The 19,685-nt window shown below is 35.3% G+C and overlaps 2 protein-coding genes across 2 annotated transcripts; both read right to left on the bottom strand.

The window, feature by feature from the left end:
- Positions 1 to 463: 463 nt before the first annotated feature.
- LOC111404697 (uncharacterized mitochondrial protein AtMg00810-like) lies at positions 464 to 3,932 on the bottom strand. The gene is made up of 4 exons (XM_023033464.1): positions 3,923 to 3,932; positions 3,464 to 3,749; positions 3,112 to 3,292; positions 464 to 517 (listed from the first exon to the last, which is right to left on the bottom strand). The coding sequence occupies exons 1-4, from the start codon at positions 3,930 to 3,932 to the stop codon at positions 464 to 466; spliced, it is 531 nt and encodes a 176-aa protein (XP_022889232.1).
- A 103-nt stretch (positions 3,933 to 4,035) lies between these two features.
- Positions 4,036 to 4,456, bottom strand: LOC111404696 (uncharacterized mitochondrial protein AtMg00820-like). The gene is made up of 2 exons (XM_023033463.1): positions 4,249 to 4,456; positions 4,036 to 4,193 (listed from the first exon to the last, which is right to left on the bottom strand). Exons 1-2 carry the CDS (start codon positions 4,454 to 4,456, stop codon positions 4,036 to 4,038), a joined length of 366 nt encoding a protein of 121 aa, XP_022889231.1.
- Positions 4,457 to 19,685: the final 15,229 nt, after the last annotated feature.

Below are 19,685 nucleotides of genomic sequence, written 5' to 3'. Positions count from 1 at the left end.
GACCAAGATATGTCAATAATATTAAATCGACCTTTTTTTAGCAACAAGTCGAACCTTGATTGCATGGAAAATGGTAAGTTGATTGTAAGGATGAAGAACGTCCATAAGATCTTTAAACTACATAATCCACCCGAGCAACCATTAATCCTGGAGGAGGTCAAATATGTTGTTTAGGAAGTTCAATAGGGGTTGAAGGAAATAAAGTCTAAATGTCTAGGGAGTCTCGCTCCAGAAGAAAATGGAGAGCTTAAGGTTTAGAGGACAAAAAGAGGATGTAAAGCAGGAAATTACAAGGAGTGTAAGATTGTAAGATTCCTTCCAGCATGAATTCCCATGATCAATTCCTCCATAAAATCTAGTTAAAGACTATAAATTAAGCGCTTATTGGAAGGTAACCCAATTTTCCAACCTTTTTATCTATTATGCTTTCAGTATTTGCATTGCATGTAGTTATTAGGATGCATTAGTTGTAGGCACGTTTCGTTTCAATAACTGGATCATCATATCTACACTTATCCTAGATAAGAGAATACTATATTTGAGTAAAAAATAGTAGAAAAATCATGTGACACACACTTCTAAGTTCCAGAGACGTAAAAAAAATCTATTTATCATACACACCACATTTTCACTATCTTATGACCCTTATAATTATTTTCTCTCATCCTTGATTGGTATTTGGATATCAAGATGAAGAAGCTTAGCAATTTGATAAATGAAATGTATTGTTGCAATAAGTTACTTTAAAAATATCAGACAAAAAATTTAGGGAGTACTGTTTCCTATTATTTCCCACCATTTTATATGCTTACTTATACTTTGAAACATTGAGGACAATGTCTACTTTGAGTTTGAGAATGGAAAAACATTGCGTTTTTACTTTTATGTCTTCTTATGTGTTTATTGCTTTAGTATATAATAGAAAAATTTAAAATAAAATAAAAAAAGTTGAAAATTTTCAAGAAACAAATAAATTATTTTTTCGTTTATTAGGTTGTGTGCTTATGTGGCTTAGATAATCTGACCAACAATGATGATTGAATTTAAGATTTGGTGTTGATTTATGAATTGTGGATAGATTAAATGCTTAAATTGATTGATTCTTAACCATGTAAAACTTGATGTTATATGCACACTAGCATTGAGTGTTACATCATGACGCAATAAGTTGACTTGTGTTGGATAGGTTGATAGATTGAACATAGATGCTATACCCAAAATTGTCCTAAATTAATGATCCTTAGACGAGATTTAACATAGTTTGAGGGTGATTTAATTGTTGTAAGAAGATATGAATATGAATGGGGATTACTTATGTGAAAAAAAATTTGTAGATTGTCTTAGATTAATGGGATAAAATTGGGCAAAAGTCTTAAGTTGGAGGTTAGTTTGTTTAAATAGGTGCTTGATAAGAGACATTGTATTAATCAAAGCATAGATTTTTTGAAATGTGAAACTTCTCTTTTAAACCTTTATGCCTTGAGTAATTAAGCCAGCTAAGGTATCTTAAAATTTGGTACTCTAAAGTCGTCTGACTTAGAAGTCATCGACCTAAAACTCGATACAATGGTCGTTTAGAAAACAAGTAGACAGGAAGCTACACTAAAAAATATTTGTTCTCTTTGAAGTCTGTAGAGGTGTTTAAAATTTGGTGATCTAAAATCATTTGATTTGAGAGTCATCAGCCTAAAATATGCTACTTAGGTCATCTAGAAAGCTTAACAGAGGGAGTGCAGGAAAAATGCTTTTAAAAATTAGAAAAAACAAGTGCATGAAAGAAGCATAATGACTAAATGCTGTGGTAAGTCTTATACACTTGTTCGAGAGAATTTGACTTTTGAGAAGGATAATTAACCTAGTTGAGTCTTGGAGGTCAAAACAATCAAATAAATGGAGAATCCTAGATTACTGATGTGTTGACTTACAATTGGTGTAATCCATCTATACCATAGAATGTGAGGAGTTAGAATATCCTAACTTAGATCACACAGTGGGAAAATAGTGGGAAAAAAATTGGTGATGTGTAAATCATATGAGAGATGAAATAATATATTTAATCACAAAGGGTCACGAATTGAAGCAACTTGTAGATTTATAGTTGTCTACTTAATTCTTCATACACACACGTCGATTTTGTATTGGAGAAGTGGATATTAGTTTTGGTATTATAACTTTAAAGCTGTTTGTAGATTTAATATCATAATTTCAAATCCTAATGTAAAAAGCCAGATTATCTAACCAAAACATTTTGCATGTTTGTGTCTTTGTTAAGTTAGATTACAATTTTGTTTGAAGACAAACAAATGTTTGTGTTTGAGAGTGTTTGGTAAGTGTATTTTATACATTTATTTGGACCTAAAAATATAGACATTTAATAGGTCTTTTAAGCAATTATAGTCTAATTTATTGTATAAACATGGAAACTTAAAGAATCTTAGCTAAATCAATCAATACAGAAATTAGCTTTTTTAAAATGAAAGAACGTAGCCCTTAAAAAGTAAACCATGCTGTTGCCAGATTAAATATCACAGTTAATAAAAGATGCTTTTGGAATTTAATTCTTTCAATCAGGTTAAGTAGCTTTTAATTTTTGTCTCTGAAGAGTTGACGGAGAAGAAGGTTCTAGAACTTGGAGAGAAAATAAAATGGCGGGAAAATTTTGTTATTTACTCCATCTGCTTGATTGATAGAGGTACACTAGCACATACGTATATATACATGGATATAGAGACTAAGGCTAAGACTAGAATGTGTGCAATGACTTAAATACCCCTATGCTAACATGACTCAATACTCCTCCTCAAGATGGAGAGTGTATATTCAATATTCGCATCTTGTCCAACAATGACTTAAATTTTGCTCCTCCCTATGGTTTAGTTAGCAAGTCTGCTAGCTGATTTTGTGACCTTGTATGTAGCATCTTTACTTCTCTTACCTGCACTTTGTCCCTTACAAGGTGGTAATCAATTTTTATGTGCTTCGTTCTTTCATGAAAAATTGGATTGCTAGCTATATGTATGGCAGATTAGTTATCACAAAAAAGTAAAGCAGCCTTAGTATATATAACACTTAAGTCACTTAGTATTTTTTCAGCCAATTCAATTCACAAACCATAGCTGCCAATGACTGATATTCTGCTTCGGCTGATGATCTAGAGATCGTGTGTTGTTTCTTGGATTTCCATGACACCAATGAATTTCCCAAAAATATAAAGTAACCAGTAACAAATCTTCTTGTATCTAAATATGTGGCCCAATCTGCATTGCAGAATCCTTTAAGTTGTAAATCATATCTGCTATCAAAAAATAAACCTTGGCCAGGTATTCCGTTTAAGTACCGCAACACATGATGAGCAGCTTCTAAATGAGTCTATTTTGGTGATTCAAGAAATTGACTGAGAACTTGAGCTGCATATAATAGGTCGGGCCTCGTTATCGTCAAATATAGTATCCTTCCCACTAACCTTCGATACATGCTAGCATCTGCAATAGCTTCCTCTCCATCTTTGCTTAATTTTAGGTTGTGTGGCAAATGACTCTTTGTTGGTTTGGCTCCAAGATAATTAACATCTGCCAATATTTCTATTGCATATTTTCTTTGACAAATGGATATGCCTTTGGAGGTTCTTGCTACCTCAAGTCCTAGAAAATACTTTAAAACTCCCAAGTCCTTGAGTTTAAATTGATCATCTAATGTCTTCTTGAACTGCTCATTATAAGGCAAATCATTCCCACATATGACAATATCATCTACATAGATAAGCAACACAGTGAATGAGTAGCCATTTTATTTGCTGAATAAGGAATAATCAGATTTTGATTGCTTAAAACCCTGTGACAAAATGTAGGTTGTTAACTTGGTATTCCATTGTCGTGATGCTTGTTTGAGTCAGTATATGGACTTGTTTATTTTGCAAACTAACTTCTCTCCATTCTCCCCTTGCTGCTCATGACCTGGAGGCATCAACATATAAACTTCTTCATCAAGTTCACCGTGAAGAAAGGCATTGTTGATGTCTAATTGATGGAGATGCCACTATTTTTGTGCTGCAACAGCCAGAAGAGTTTTCACTGTAACTAGCTTGGTAATAGGTGAAACTGTTTCTTCATAATCCAAACCAGCCTGTTGGGTGAAGCCCTTAGCCACAAGCCCTACCTTCTTCCTTTCCTTTGTGCCATCTGATTTGAGCTTAACTTTGAAAACCCATTTGTAATCCATAGCCTTCTTATGTACTGGGAGTGGACTAACAGTCCCAAGTGTTGTTGAAAAGTAGAGCCTGATACTTTGTATCCATGGCTTGACACCAATCTGGGTGTTGAGATGCCTTGGCAAAAGATTTAGGCTCATAGATGGTAGATAGGGCCAATGTGTATTTCCTCTGTGTAAGAGACAACTTGTCATAGTTCAACAAACTTGATAGAGGGTATTGCCTACTAGATTCAGGTCCTTTCTCCATAGAATCTGGTTGAGAAATAGGCACCTGAGACACCAAGCTACAATGGTAGTTTTAAAGATAGGATGGAGGATGTTTAGGCCTAGCGGATCTATGAAGAGGAAGTATGATGGACTGTGAAGAGGGTATTTCTGATGGAACAATCTCAAGTGAAGCTTCCTTATGTGAAGTATGTGATATGGAAAGAGAAGGGTGCTCAGGTGAAGATGAATGATGAGTATTTTTAGGGGCTAAGTTTGAAGTTGTGAGTGAAATATCAATGTATTGGTGTGATGAGACTGGAAATAGAGTCTGATTTGGATGTGAGTGATCAGTAGAACGGGAAAGGAGTTTGAGAAAGTTCGGATGATGAAAAGAAAATATTGTCTCATGGAAAGAAACATCCCTTGACGTAAAGACTGTATTTGTCTGTAAGTTATATAGTTCGTAGGCCTTCATGCCATAGGGATATCCAAGGAAAATACAAGGTACAACTCTTGGATCAAATTTGGTTCGATTTCTTTTAAGATTGGAGGCATAGTAGAGACAACCAAATACTCTAAGTTGTGTATAAGATGGTTTAGTTTGATATAGTACCTCATAGGGAGACCTGTTGGCAAGAATTGTGGTTGGTGTTCGATTTATAAGATTTGTGACAGTAAGAATGCAATCTCCCCTGAACTTGTGAGGTGATTTGGCTTGAAATTTAATGGCTCTAGCAATGTTGAGGATATGTTGGCGTTTTCGCCCAACTACACCGTTTTGTTGCGGTGTTTCTACAAAACTTACTTGGTGTAAGATACCTTTGGAGTGAAAAAAGTAAGTCATAAGAAATTCTAATCCATTATCTGATCTGAGGTATTTTATATTACATTTGAAATGTGTTTGGATCAGGTAGAAGAAGGATTGAATAATGGACCTGTTTTGAGACTTATCCTGCATGATATAGGTCCTGGTCATACGACTATAATCATCTACAATAGTTAGGAAATATTTGGAGCCATCCAAAGAGGAAACTGAATATGGGCCCAGATATCACAATGGCTGAGTTCTAATGTCTTGGAAGTTCTTGTTTCACTATGTGAAAAAGGTAATCTGTGTTGTTTGGCTATAGGGCAAATAGAGCAATGCATATTGTCATCAAAGGTAATGGCAGGAACAGATTTATGTAAAAAAGACAGTTTAGAAATAGAAATATGTCCTAATCGACAATGCCAAATATCAATATTCATATTTACAGCTCTATCATTTACTGAGGTACAAACAATTGGACTTTCTTTATTACATTTCAAAGGTAAGACATAATTATGGTGTGGAGATCCTTCATTGCCTTGGTGTTCAGGATGCTGAAGATGATATAGTCCACCTTCAAGCTTGCCTACCCCAATCGTCATCCATGTTAAAAGATCCTGAACAAAACAATAATTGTGAATGAATGTTAAGAAACATTTATGCTTGAGTGTCAATTTGCTGGCAGATATTAGATTGAACTTAAATGATGGCACAACCAAAACATTTGTCAAAATCAAGTCATCAGATAACTTCACTGTCCCTATGTGTGGGACAGCAGTAGTGCTACCATCAGGTAGCCTAACAGATCCATTAACCGTAGCATTCACAGTGGCTAAGTATTGAAGAGTACAAACCATGTGTTCTGAAGCTCCTGTGTCTATGATCCACTTGCCTGCAAGAGCGGGATTATTGGAGCATGTATGATTACCTGAAAATGCAAATGCATTAGGCATTGAAGGAGGAGATATCACATCTTGAGTCTGTTGGTTACAGGTTGGAATCTGTCCCTGCAACTGTGGTGCCAATACAACCAAAATTTGTTGACATTGATATGTCATGATGGTGAGGTTGGAAAGGAAATTCATCATCTATGAACTGTCAACCCGTGGGGGTTAACTAACTGCACTTGATACTGGACCTTTTTCTTTAGCAAATCTGTGCCCAGGGGGATAACCAACTAGCTTGTAACATTTCCCTTTAATATGCTCAAGCATTCCACAGTAGTTACAGATTGGCCTTTCCATTTTTTGTAATGTATTAGCTCTTTGAACATTGGACTTGGGAATTAATCAGTTGGAAATCTTTACCTTATTCTCATATTCTAAATGACAAGAAAGCCAAAAAGGAAAAGGAAATAAGTCAATTTTTATAGCCTGGAGACAGCAGCTAACGTACTGCAATGTGCATATAATAACATTTCTTTGTCATTTTCCAGTTTAACCCAATTTAACCAAATGGTGATGCCCTAATCTATATTTGGAGGAAATCAACTTCCCTGACCAGCAATATTTACCACATTTATCTCTATTCTCCATACTTGGCTATCATAGAAAGAAGAGATCGCCAAAGAATAAAGGTAAATGCCTAGAGTTCCAATGGTACAGGGCATGCATCCCCGAAGAACATTTCACTAAAATTAATAATTCTGTTCTGTTGTAGGAAAACTTGTTGATGAATAAAATGATGAAATCTACTGCAAATGCACAAATTGAAAATACACTAATCTAAATGCATGCCACGTGTATACTTGATCCCCATATACTTAATGGACTCCCCTGCATGTACACCAAGCCTTACAGCTCGGTGTAAATCCCCCTTACATGAGGGGCAGGACCCGGGCATTAATTGGGCATGGGCCCCTTCCCCCATGTGAGGGGAGTGTACACCTTGGTGTACAAGGGGCTTTATTCTACTTAATGGTCATTATATTTGATAGTTGTGAGCATTTCAATTAAAGGTTGTTCTACGGTAGTAATACCCGTCCATTAATAGATTGCCAAAAATATCCTTTAACACTGGTATGATTCATACAATACAGGCTTGATCTCATACTCCCAATGGATATGACAAAAATTGCCTAATATTAATGTTGCAAGAAAACCATAAGTAAAGTTTTCTTGCCATATGAATAGTGAGATTTTTTACCCCCCACTAGGGACAAGAGATCAATTTCATCATGCAATATACCTTACTTCTTTCCAAAAATGAGATACCCGCAAGTATTTTTGATTCATGAGGCATAAAATAGGTCTCATTGATAGAGAGAAACTATTCATAGGCATTTCATTTTCATGAAGCTTACGTAAGTATGCTCTCATCCATGAAGAAGCATAATTGCTTCCTCCACAAGTCCACCATTCTACCTTGACAAACCACTAATTTCAGTAGCTATATATATATATATATAAATTGCCAAAATGCTACCCAAATCGAAAATACACATCGCCTCCTCTTCCCAACACCATTGGTGCCACCTCCTTCTAATGGTCCTCCTCGTTGCGCTCAGCGGCAACTATAGGCAATGATGTGAGGGTCGCCACAGTAGTGTTTACCACCGCAGCTGTGCTTCTTTGGTGGTTGTGATATAGAGAGAAAGGGGAGGGAGGGAGGGAGAGAGAGAGATGGGAGAGACATTGTGGAAGGGGGGATGAGTGAGAAAAGAGACGAAAATCGTTTAGATTTTGAGGGTTTGGGTTGGGTGGGTAAATAGATTAAGTTAATTTTATAATATTATTGATTTTTAATATTAAAATTTTGAGTTAAACACCTGAATTTTGAAATATTTTCACAAGATTGCAAGGTTTGAAATGTAATTGTTATAGTGTAGTGTAATTGTTATACTGTAGTAGTTGTGTAATTTTCCCTAAAAGAATACCCTTAAAAACTTCTTGGGCTTGAGTGGGGGAACTACAGCCCATCCTAGCCCCGCAAATCCGTCCCCGATTAAGCCCCTGTTTGGGCTCAATTTTTTCAAAAAATATTCTTTCAAAACTTATTTTCAACCACACATTTCAAAAAATACGTAAAGAGTCATACAAGATTCACTCTTTCCAAATCCATGGCTTGCACAAAAGAAAATAAAATGGAAAGAAACAAAACGAGCTAGCAAACATAAACAAAAAGGGGGATGTAATTACCTCAAATTGCAGAGCACTTGCTTTGCATGCGAGAGGCAATGAGTTCGTTGCTCACATTTCTGTGACTCGATGTTAACATTGGCCTGCCTCACTATTATTGGTATTGGACTATTATGTTCGGTATTGGGCTGCTGGAACTGGGCTTCCGGGTTGTGATGTATTGCACTTTATAAATGTGACTTTGTCTCTCTTAAATGATTGATATCAGGCCCTACACGTGGCTACTCTTCAACTATCGGATTTGAGTAATTTTTGGGTGATCTTTTAACTCCCAAAATGCGTTCATTTGAAAGGTCAGCTTAGTGTGTTGTGCATTTGTCTAGGGCTTTCTCTCTGATTTTTTGTACTTCTTTTTCGTGATTCAATCTCTGTTCTTCTTTGTGAAGGATTCTTGGTTGTATTTAGTGTACAAATTGAGAGATTGTAAAGAGTATTGTTTTTGTTATATAGAGAGGCGAGAGAAAAACATTGTGAAGAAATCTATAATTTCTTCATACCTTTGTACATATTCTTGGTTGATTCTAGTTAATTTGGAGCATACACTACTTTGGAGAAATCACCCAAGTTTTCAATGGAACAACAATCGGATGCTCAGATTGCACCACAACAGATTGCACCGCAAGGTTTTCAGCAGACTGAAAATAAGTATTCTTTGGAAGATCTTATTACTAAATTGGCGAAGATGTCTAACCAACACATTCAAAGAACAAATAAAACCTTGCAAGTTCATTGAGCTACCATCATAAACTTAGAAATTAGATGGGACAAATAGCTGAAGCACTTTCGGAGAGACTATTAAGATTATTGTTCAGTGACACAGAGACACATCCCAAACAGTAGGTAAAGATATTAAAGGTTGTGAAGGAAGAGAAAATTGAGACAATAACTACCTACAATGCAGTTCAACTGCCAGAATGTAATATAAAGAAACTAGTTGCTACAAAAGAAATGTACATATTACAATTGAGGAACATTTGGAAAAATCTGAGCATAACAAAAAAGTAGTGACAGAAAGAGCATTAGAGAATCCAAAGGTTAATGAAACTGCTCATACTAAAGAATTTGTGCCACCACTACCTTTTCCACAAAGACTAAAAAGGAAAAAGCTCGATGATCAATTCGAGAATTTTGTGGATATGTAGAAAAGCTCCACATCAACATCCCATTCATCGATGTAATCCGACAAATTAGATGTTTGCAAAGTTTTTGAAAGACATGATATCTTACTGGGAAGAAGTGACATTGACCATGGAGTGCGGTATGCAGCAAAATAAATTGTCACCAAAACTCAAAGACCCAGGGGGTTTCACTTTACCTATTTCACTAGGAAAAGCATTTCATTTTAATATTTTATGTTACGAGTGCAAGTATAAAGTTAATGCCTTTGTCTACTTTCAGGAAACAAGGAGTTGAAGAAATCAAAGGATCGAATGTGATGCTACAGCTGACAGATAAGAGCATCAAATACCTATGGGGCAAGATTGAGGATATATCAAGGTTGGAAAGCTTATATTCCTAGTGAACTTCCTTGTTATGGACCTCGAAGACGACCAAGATATGTCAATAATATTAAATCGACCTTTTTTTAGCAACAAGTCGAACCTTGATTGCATGGAAAATGGTAAGTTGATTGTAAGGATGAAGAACGTCCATAAGATCTTTAAACTACATAATCCACCCGAGCAACCATTAATCCTGGAGGAGGTCAAATATGTTGTTTAGGAAGTTCAATAGGGGTTGAAGGAAATAAAGTCTAAATGTCTAGGGAGTCTCGCTCCAGAAGAAAATGGAGAGCTTAAGGTTTAGAGGACAAAAAGAGGATGTAAAGCAGGAAATTACAAGGAGTGTAAGATTGTAAGATTCCTTCCAGCATGAATTCCCATGATCAATTCCTCCATAAAATCTAGTTAAAGACTATAAATTAAGCGCTTATTGGAAGGTAACCCAATTTTCCAACCTTTTTATCTATTATGCTTTCAGTATTTGCATTGCATGTAGTTATTAGGATGCATTAGTTGTAGGCACGTTTCGTTTCAATAACTGGATCATCATATCTACACTTATCCTAGATAAGAGAATACTATATTTGAGTAAAAAATAGTAGAAAAATCATGTGACACACACTTCTAAGTTCCAGAGACGTAAAAAAAATCTATTTATCATACACACCACATTTTCACTATCTTATGACCCTTATAATTATTTTCTCTCATCCTTGATTGGTATTTGGATATCAAGATGAAGAAGCTTAGCAATTTGATAAATGAAATGTATTGTTGCAATAAGTTACTTTAAAAATATCAGACAAAAAATTTAGGGAGTACTGTTTCCTATTATTTCCCACCATTTTATATGCTTACTTATACTTTGAAACATTGAGGACAATGTCTACTTTGAGTTTGAGAATGGAAAAACATTGCGTTTTTACTTTTATGTCTTCTTATGTGTTTATTGCTTTAGTATATAATAGAAAAATTTAAAATAAAATAAAAAAAGTTGAAAATTTTCAAGAAACAAATAAATTATTTTTTCGTTTATTAGGTTGTGTGCTTATGTGGCTTAGATAATCTGACCAACAATGATGATTGAATTTAAGATTTGGTGTTGATTTATGAATTGTGGATAGATTAAATGCTTAAATTGATTGATTCTTAACCATGTAAAACTTGATGTTATATGCACACTAGCATTGAGTGTTACATCATGACGCAATAAGTTGACTTGTGTTGGATAGGTTGATAGATTGAACATAGATGCTATACCCAAAATTGTCCTAAATTAATGATCCTTAGACGAGATTTAACATAGTTTGAGGGTGATTTAATTGTTGTAAGAAGATATGAATATGAATGGGGATTACTTATGTGAAAAAAAATTTGTAGATTGTCTTAGATTAATGGGATAAAATTGGGCAAAAGTCTTAAGTTGGAGGTTAGTTTGTTTAAATAGGTGTTTGATAAGAGACATTGTATTAATCAAAGCATAGATTTTTTGAAATGTGAAACTTCTCTTTTAAACCTTTATGCCTTGAGTAATTAAGCCAGCTAAGGTATCTTAAAATTTGGTACTCTAAAGTCGTCTGACTTAGAAGTCATCGACCTAAAACTCGATACAATGGTCGTTTAGAAAACAAGTAGACAGGAAGCTACACTAAAAAATATTTGTTCTCTTTGAAGTCTGTAGAGGTGTTTAAAATTTGGTGATCTAAAATCATTTGATTTGAGAGTCATCAGCCTAAAATATGCTACTTAGGTCATCTAGAAAGCTTAACAGAGGGAGTGCAGGAAAAATGCTTTTAAAAATTAGAAAAAACAAGTGCATGAAAGAAGCATAATGACTAAATGCTGTGGTAAGTCTTATACACTTGTTCGAGAGAATTTGACTTTTGAGAAGGATAATTAACCTAGTTGAGTCTTGGAGGTCAAAACAATCAAATAAATGGAGAATCCTAGATTACTGATGTGTTGACTTACAATTGGTGTAATCCATCTATACCATAGAATGTGAGGAGTTAGAATATCCTAACTTAGATCACACAGTGGGAAAATAGTGGGAAAAAAATTGGTGATGTGTAAATCATATGAGAGATGAAATAATATATTTAATCACAAAGGGTCACGAATTGAAGCAACTTGTAGATTTATAGTTGTCTACTTAATTCTTCATACACACACGTCGATTTTGTATTGGAGAAGTGGATATTAGTTTTGGTATTATAACTTTAAAGCTGTTTGTAGATTTAATATCATAATTTCAAATCCTAATGTAAAAAGCCAGATTATCTAACCAAAACATTTTGCATGTTTGTGTCTTTGTTAAGTTAGATTACAATTTTGTTTGAAGACAAACAAATGTTTGTGTTTGAGAGTGTTTGGTAAGTGTATTTTATACATTTATTTGGACCTAAAAATATAGACATTTAATAGGTCTTTTAAGCAATTATAGTCTAATTTATTGTATAAACATGGAAACTTAAAGAATCTTAGCTAAATCAATCAATACAGAAATTAGCTTTTTTAAAATGAAAGAACGTAGCCCTTAAAAAGTAAACCATGCTGTTGCCAGATTAAATATCACAGTTAATAAAAGATGCTTTTGGAATTTAATTCTTTCAATCAGGTTAAGTAGCTTTTAATTTTTGTCTCTGAAGAGTTGACGGAGAAGAAGGTTCTAGAACTTGGAGAGAAAATAAAATGGCGGGAAAATTTTGTTATTTACTCCATCTGCTTGATTGATAGAGGTACACTAGCACATACGTATATATACATGGATATAGAGACTAAGGCTAAGACTAGAATGTGTGCAATGACTTAAATACCCCTATGCTAACATGACTCAATACTCCTCCTCAAGATGGAGAGTGTATATTCAATATTCGCATCTTGTCCAACAATGACTTAAATTTTGCTCCTCCCTATGGTTTAGTTAGCAAGTCTGCTAGCTGATTTTGTGACCTTGTATGTAGCATCTTTACTTCTCTTACCTGCACTTTGTCCCTTACAAGGTGGTAATCAATTTTTATGTGCTTCGTTCTTTCATGAAAAATTGGATTGCTAGCTATATGTATGGCAGATTAGTTATCACAAAAAAGTAAAGCAGCCTTAGTATATATAACACTTAAGTCACTTAGTATTTTTTCAGCCAATTCAATTCACAAACCATAGCTGCCAATGACTGATATTCTGCTTCGGCTGATGATCTAGAGATCGTGTGTTGTTTCTTGGATTTCCATGACACCAATGAATTTCCCAAAAATATAAAGTAACCAGTAACAAATCTTCTTGTATCTAAATATGTGGCCCAATCTGCATTGCAGAATCCTTTAAGTTGTAAATCATATCTGCTATCAAAAAATAAACCTTGGCCAGGTATTCCGTTTAAGTACCGCAACACATGATGAGCAGCTTCTAAATGAGTCTATTTTGGTGATTCAAGAAATTGACTGAGAACTTGAGCTGCATATAATAGGTCGGGCCTCGTTATCGTCAAATATAGTATCCTTCCCACTAACCTTCGATACATGCTAGCATCTGCAATAGCTTCCTCTCCATCTTTGCTTAATTTTAGGTTGTGTGGCAAATGACTCTTTGTTGGTTTGGCTCCAAGATAATTAACATCTGCCAATATTTCTATTGCATATTTTCTTTGACAAATGGATATGCCTTTGGAGGTTCTTGCTACCTCAAGTCCTAGAAAATACTTTAAAACTCCCAAGTCCTTGAGTTTAAATTGATCATCTAATGTCTTCTTGAACTGCTCATTATAAGGCAAATCATTCCCACATATGACAATATCATCTACATAGATAAGCAACACAGTGAATGAGTAGCCATTTTATTTGCTGAATAAGGAATAATCAGATTTTGATTGCTTAAAACCCTGTGACAAAATGTAGGTTGTTAACTTGGTATTCCATTGTCGTGATGCTTGTTTGAGTCAGTATATGGACTTGTTTATTTTGCAAACTAACTTCTCTCCATTCTCCCCTTGCTGCTCATGACCTGGAGGCATCAACATATAAACTTCTTCATCAAGTTCACCGTGAAGAAAGGCATTGTTGATGTCTAATTGATGGAGATGCCACTGTTTTTGTGCTGCAACAGCCAGAAGAGTTTTCACTGTAACTAGCTTGGTAATAGGTGAAACTGTTTCTTCATAATCTAAACCAGCCTGTTGGGTGAAGCCCTTAGCCACAAGCCCTACCTTCTTCCTTTCCTTTGTGCCATCTGATTTGAGCTTAACTTTGAAAACCCATTTGTAATCCATAGCCTTCTTATGTACTGGGAGTGGACTAACAGTCCCAAGTGTTGTTGAAAAGTAGAGCCTGATACTTTGTATCCATGGCTTGACACCAATCTGGGTGTTGAGATGCCTTGGCAAAAGATTTAGGCTCATAGATGGTAGATAGGGCCAATGTGTATTTCCTCTGTGTAAGAGACAACTTGTCATAGTTCAACAAACTTGATAGAGGGTATTGCCTACTAGATTCAGGTCCTTTCTCCATAGAATCTGGTTGAGAAATAGGCACCTGAGACACCAAGCTACAATGGTAGTTTTAAAGATAGGATGGAGGATGTTTAGGCCTAGCGGATCTATGAAGAGGAAGTATGATGGACTGTGAAGAGGGTATTTCTGATGGAACAATCTCAAGTGAAGCTTCCTTATGTGAAGTATGTGATATGGAAAGAGAAGGGTGCTCAGGTGAAGATGAATGATGAGTATTTTTAGGGGCTAAGTTTGAAGTTGTGAGTGAAATATCAATGTATTGGTGTGATGAGACTGGAAATAGAGTCTGATTTGGATGTGAGTGATCAGTAGAACGGGAAAGGAGTTTGAGAAAGTTCGGATGATGAAAAGAAAATATTGTCTCATGGAAAGAAACATCCCTTGACGTAAAGACTGTATTTGTCTGTAAGTTATATAGTTCGTAGGCCTTCATGCCATAGGGATATCCAAGGAAAATACAAGGTACAACTCTTGGATCAAATTTGGTTCGATTTCTTTTAAGATTGGAGGCATAGTAGAGACAACCAAATACTCTAAGTTGTGTATAAGATGGTTTAGTTTGATATAGTACCTCATAGGGAGACCTGTTGGCAAGAATTGTGGTTGGTGTTCGATTTATAAGATTTGTGACAGTAAGAATGCAATCTCCCCTGAACTTGTGAGGTGATTTGGCTTGAAATTTAATGGCTCTAGCAATGTTGAGGATATGTTGGCGTTTTCGCCCAACTACACCGTTTTGTTGCGGTGTTTCTACAAAACTTACTTGGTGTAAGATACCTTTGGAGTGAAAAAAGTCAGTCATAAGAAATTCTAATCCATAATCTGATCTGAGGTATTTTATATTACATTTGAAATGTGTTTGGATCAGGTAGAAGAAGGATTGAATAATGGACCTGTTTTGAGACTTATCCTGCATGATATAGGTCCTGGTCATACGACTATAATCATCTACAATAGTTAGGAAATATTTGGAGCCATCCAAAGAGGAAACTGAATATGGGCCCAGATATCACAATGGCTGAGTTCTAATGTCTTGGAAGTTCTTGTTTCACTATGTGAAAAAGGTAATCTGTGTTGTTTGGCTATAGGGCAAATAGAGCAATGCATATTGTCATCAAAGGTAATGGCAGGAACAGATTTATGTAAAAAAGACAGTTTAGAAATAGAAATATGTCCTAATCGACAATGCCAAATATCAATATTCATATTTACAGCTCTATCATTTACTGAGGTACAAACAATTGGACTTTCTTTATTACATTTCAAAGGTAAGACATAATTATGGTGTGGAGATCCTTCATTGCCTTGGTGTTCAGGATGCTGAAGATGATATAGTCCACCTTCAAGCTTGCCTACCCCAATCGTCATCCATGTTAAAAGATCCTGAACAAAACAATAATTGTGAATGAATGTTAAGAAACATTTATGCTTGAGTGTCAATTTGCTGGCAGATATTAGATTGAACTTAAATGATGGCACAACCAAAACATTTGTCAAAATCAAGTCATCAGATAACTTCACTGTCCCTATGTGTGGGACAGCAGTAGTGCTACCATCAGGTAGCCTAACAGATCCATTAACCGTAGCATTCACAGTGGCTAAGTATTGAAGAGTACAAACCATGTGTTCTGAAGCTCCTGTGTCTATGATCCACTTGCCTGCAAGAGCGGGATTATTGGAGCATGTATGATTACCTGAAAATGCAAATGCATTAGGCATTGAAGGAGGAGATATCACATCTTGAGTCTGTTGGTTACAGGTTGGAATCTGTCCCTGCAACTGTGGTGCCAATACAACCAAAATTTGTTGACATTGATATGTCATGATGGTGAGGTTGGAAAGGAAATTCATCATCTATGAACTGTCAACCCGTGGGGGTTAACTAACTGCACTTGATACTGGACCTTTTTCTTTAGCAAATCTGTGCCCAGGGGGATAACCAACTAGCTTGTAACATTTCCCTTTAATATGCTCAAGCATTCCACAGTAGTTACAGATTGGCCTTTCCATTTTTTGTAATGTATTAGCTCTTTGAACATTGGACTTGGGAATTAATCAGTTGGAAATCTTTACCTTATTCTCATATTCTAAATGACAAGAAAGCCAAAAAGGAAAAGGAAATAAGTCAATTTTTATAACCTGGAGACAGCAGCTAACGTACTGCAATGTGCATATAATAACATTTCTTTGTCATTTTCCAGTTTAACCCAATTTAACCAAATGGTGATGCCCTAATCTATATTTGGAGGAAATCAACTTCCCTGACCAGCAATATTTACCACATTTATCTCTATTCTCCATACTTGGCTATCATAGAAAGAAGAGATCGCCAAAGAATAAAGGTAAATGCCTAGAGTTCCAATGGTACAGGGCATGCATCCCCGAAGAACATTTCACTAAAATTAATAATTCTGTTCTGTTGTAGGAAAACTTGTTGATGAATAAAATGATGAAATCTACTGCAAATGCACAAATTGAAAATACACTAATCTAAATGCATGCCACGTGTATACTTGATCCCCATATACTTAATGGACTCCCCTGCATGTACACCAAGCCTTACAGCTCGGTGTACATCCCCCTTACATGAGGGGCAGGACCCGGGCATTAATTGGGCATGGGCCCCTTCCCCCATGTGAGGGGAGTGTACACCTTGGTGTACAAGGGGCTTTATTCTACTTAATGGTCATTATATTTGATAGTTGTGAGCATTTCAATTAAAGGTTGTTCTACGGTAGTAATACCCGTCCATTAATAGATTGCCAAAAATATCCTTTAACACTGGTATGATTCATACAATACAGGCTTGATCTCATACTCCCAATGGATATGACAAAAATTGCCTAATATTAATGTTGCAAGAAAACCATAAGTAAAGTTTTCTTGCCATATGAATAGTGAGATTTTTTACCCCCCACTAGGGACAAGAGATCAATTTCATCATGCAATATACCTTACTTCTTTCCAAAAATGAGATACCCGCAAGTATTTTTGATTCATGAGGCATAAAATAGGTCTCATTGATAGAGAGAAACTATTCATAGGCATTTCATTTTCATGAAGCTTACGTAAGTATGCTCTCATCCATGAAGAAGCATAATTGCTTCCTCCACAAGTCCACCATTCTACCTTGACAAACCACTAATTTCAGTAGCTATATATATATATATATATATTTTATTAATTTCAACATATCCTGCCAATTTAGGTCTGCCACATTTCTCGTTTCTTAATTCCCAAATCCTCGTAGTTTCAAGTTGCAGTTTCAAGTTACAAGTGTTTAGCGCTTATTTAGAATATAAGTATATTTCACTATGCTGATACATCATAATGCACAAATAAATGCAAAAACAAAAGGCAACTTCAAATTTCAAACCATAAAGAAAGTCCCCTCCCTTTAGAATATGCAATTCTATTTCAAAACTAATAGGAAGTGTTACCCAAAAACGATGGGAAATGGTCATGTTGGAGACAGGAGAAGAAGCCGCCCATGATGTCGATTCATCTAGTGCGGGATTCAAGAAGTTGAGGTCATCAGCGCAGGTAGCTGTTGAGGATAGCCGAAGAGTCAAAGCTAACTACAATTGGTAACTCTCCTCCTCCGTCTGCTGTGCCCAGCTCTTTGAAGACCATGAGCCTCCTCCACCTCCACCTGACTTCCCTCTTAATCCGCAGCTTCCGCCATTGATAATATGGCTGAAAAGATGCCATCTTGAGGTTCGAAGGAATTGAAGGAACATAGTAGTCTCCCGAGATCAAACTATCACCAAAGCTACTCCCGCTTGACTGCCTCTGCAAACCGATTGATGGAGGGAACACCGCCGCTCTAATCCGGCTATGCGGAGGCTACCATAACAATGAGTGGTCGAGAATTTAACTGGTCCATTTGCCTCCCATTAATTTTCATTCCATTACATTTCAATGTTCTAGTTTCAACCACACAATTTTCCATAAAATAATATTATACTTAAATCAAAAACTTTTTCTTTTATTTTTCAACCACTCATTTAAAAAAAAATATTATTCCACTCATTTTTATTTCCACAAAATGAGGGCCAAACGAGGGCTTAATAAAATATAATTTGATTGTCTACTGGCATTTCCGTTGTACAAATATGACCAAATTACAAATTTTTTAACTCAAAACCCTAAAACAGCCATGGACGAAGCTCTAAACTTCTCTTTTTTCCTTTCTTGATAGATGTTTTTCTCTGTCAGGAAGTAAGAATGTCTCTATTTAGCGATTTGATGATGATGATGATGATGATGATGATAATAATAATAATATAAAAATACAATAATTTCAACCATATTTAGTGGGAAATAAGATCAAATTTTTAATAAATTTTGATAGAAGCAAGATAAAATGCATGATTAAAATGTTGATTTGAATTAAAATTTTGATTTAATTTCTACCAAACAAGAGCTTAATCAAAGAATTTGATTTTCAAAATGAAATTGTATATACACTGTGAAATTATAATCTCAGGTAGACTTGCCAATCACTTAACATTAATTTTACGATTGTGTTACATGTACAACACAACTTTCAAATTTATTTACCAATAGATGATGCTGCTATATATATATATTTTTTCTAACACCTCATTAATATGTAAATGATGATGAAGTCGAATGGGATTCACTTTGGACATTCTTTCTATTCTTAATCCACCTCTTGCTTCCTGGGCTTTAAATTGTTCGATGTCTACTCGTTCTCCCCTCTTCAATTCGTAATGAACAAAGAATTAAGTTGTACTATTATAGAATTAGTCAATTTGCAATGACCCGGTGATAGAACTTATACCACTTGTTATGAATATTAAAGATAAGAAATATGAGCAAGATGAAAATAATGAATCCCACATGAACACAAGTTTTATGTAGAAACCAAAATTTGGGAAAACCACAGATAGAGATGGAGAATTCACTATGATCAATAGTAAAGAAGTATAAAAATATCTTGCAAGACTCTCAACCTATCTCGAAATATGCAAATCTCTCTTTTTATAACCTAAATGCTCTTACTTTGATGTTCTCTCAATGCTATACAATGTCTTAATATCAGATCTCATGGCTATATCACGTGGAATATATATATAACCCATTACAAGTGTTTTGAATGAAGAAGAGTACAAGAATCTGTATAAAACGAATTTTGTCTGAACCAATGGTGTTGGTCGATGCCTGGGCGTCGATTCCTTACCTTTCTCCACGTTTTGGGGCACCTAGCCACCGTGACTTAGGCGTCATCTCCCTACCCCAAAAAGCTTTAAGGCTTTTTTCATCCATTCCAAAGTCATTTTCTAATCAAATTT

The sequence above is a fragment of the Olea europaea genome, chromosome 11 (assembly GCF_002742605.1).
Source record: "Olea europaea var. sylvestris chromosome 11, O_europaea_v1, whole genome shotgun sequence".
In the NCBI taxonomy this organism is placed as follows: Eukaryota; Viridiplantae; Streptophyta; class Magnoliopsida; order Lamiales; family Oleaceae; genus Olea; species Olea europaea.
This window is presented reverse-complemented; position numbering and strand designations above follow the sequence as displayed.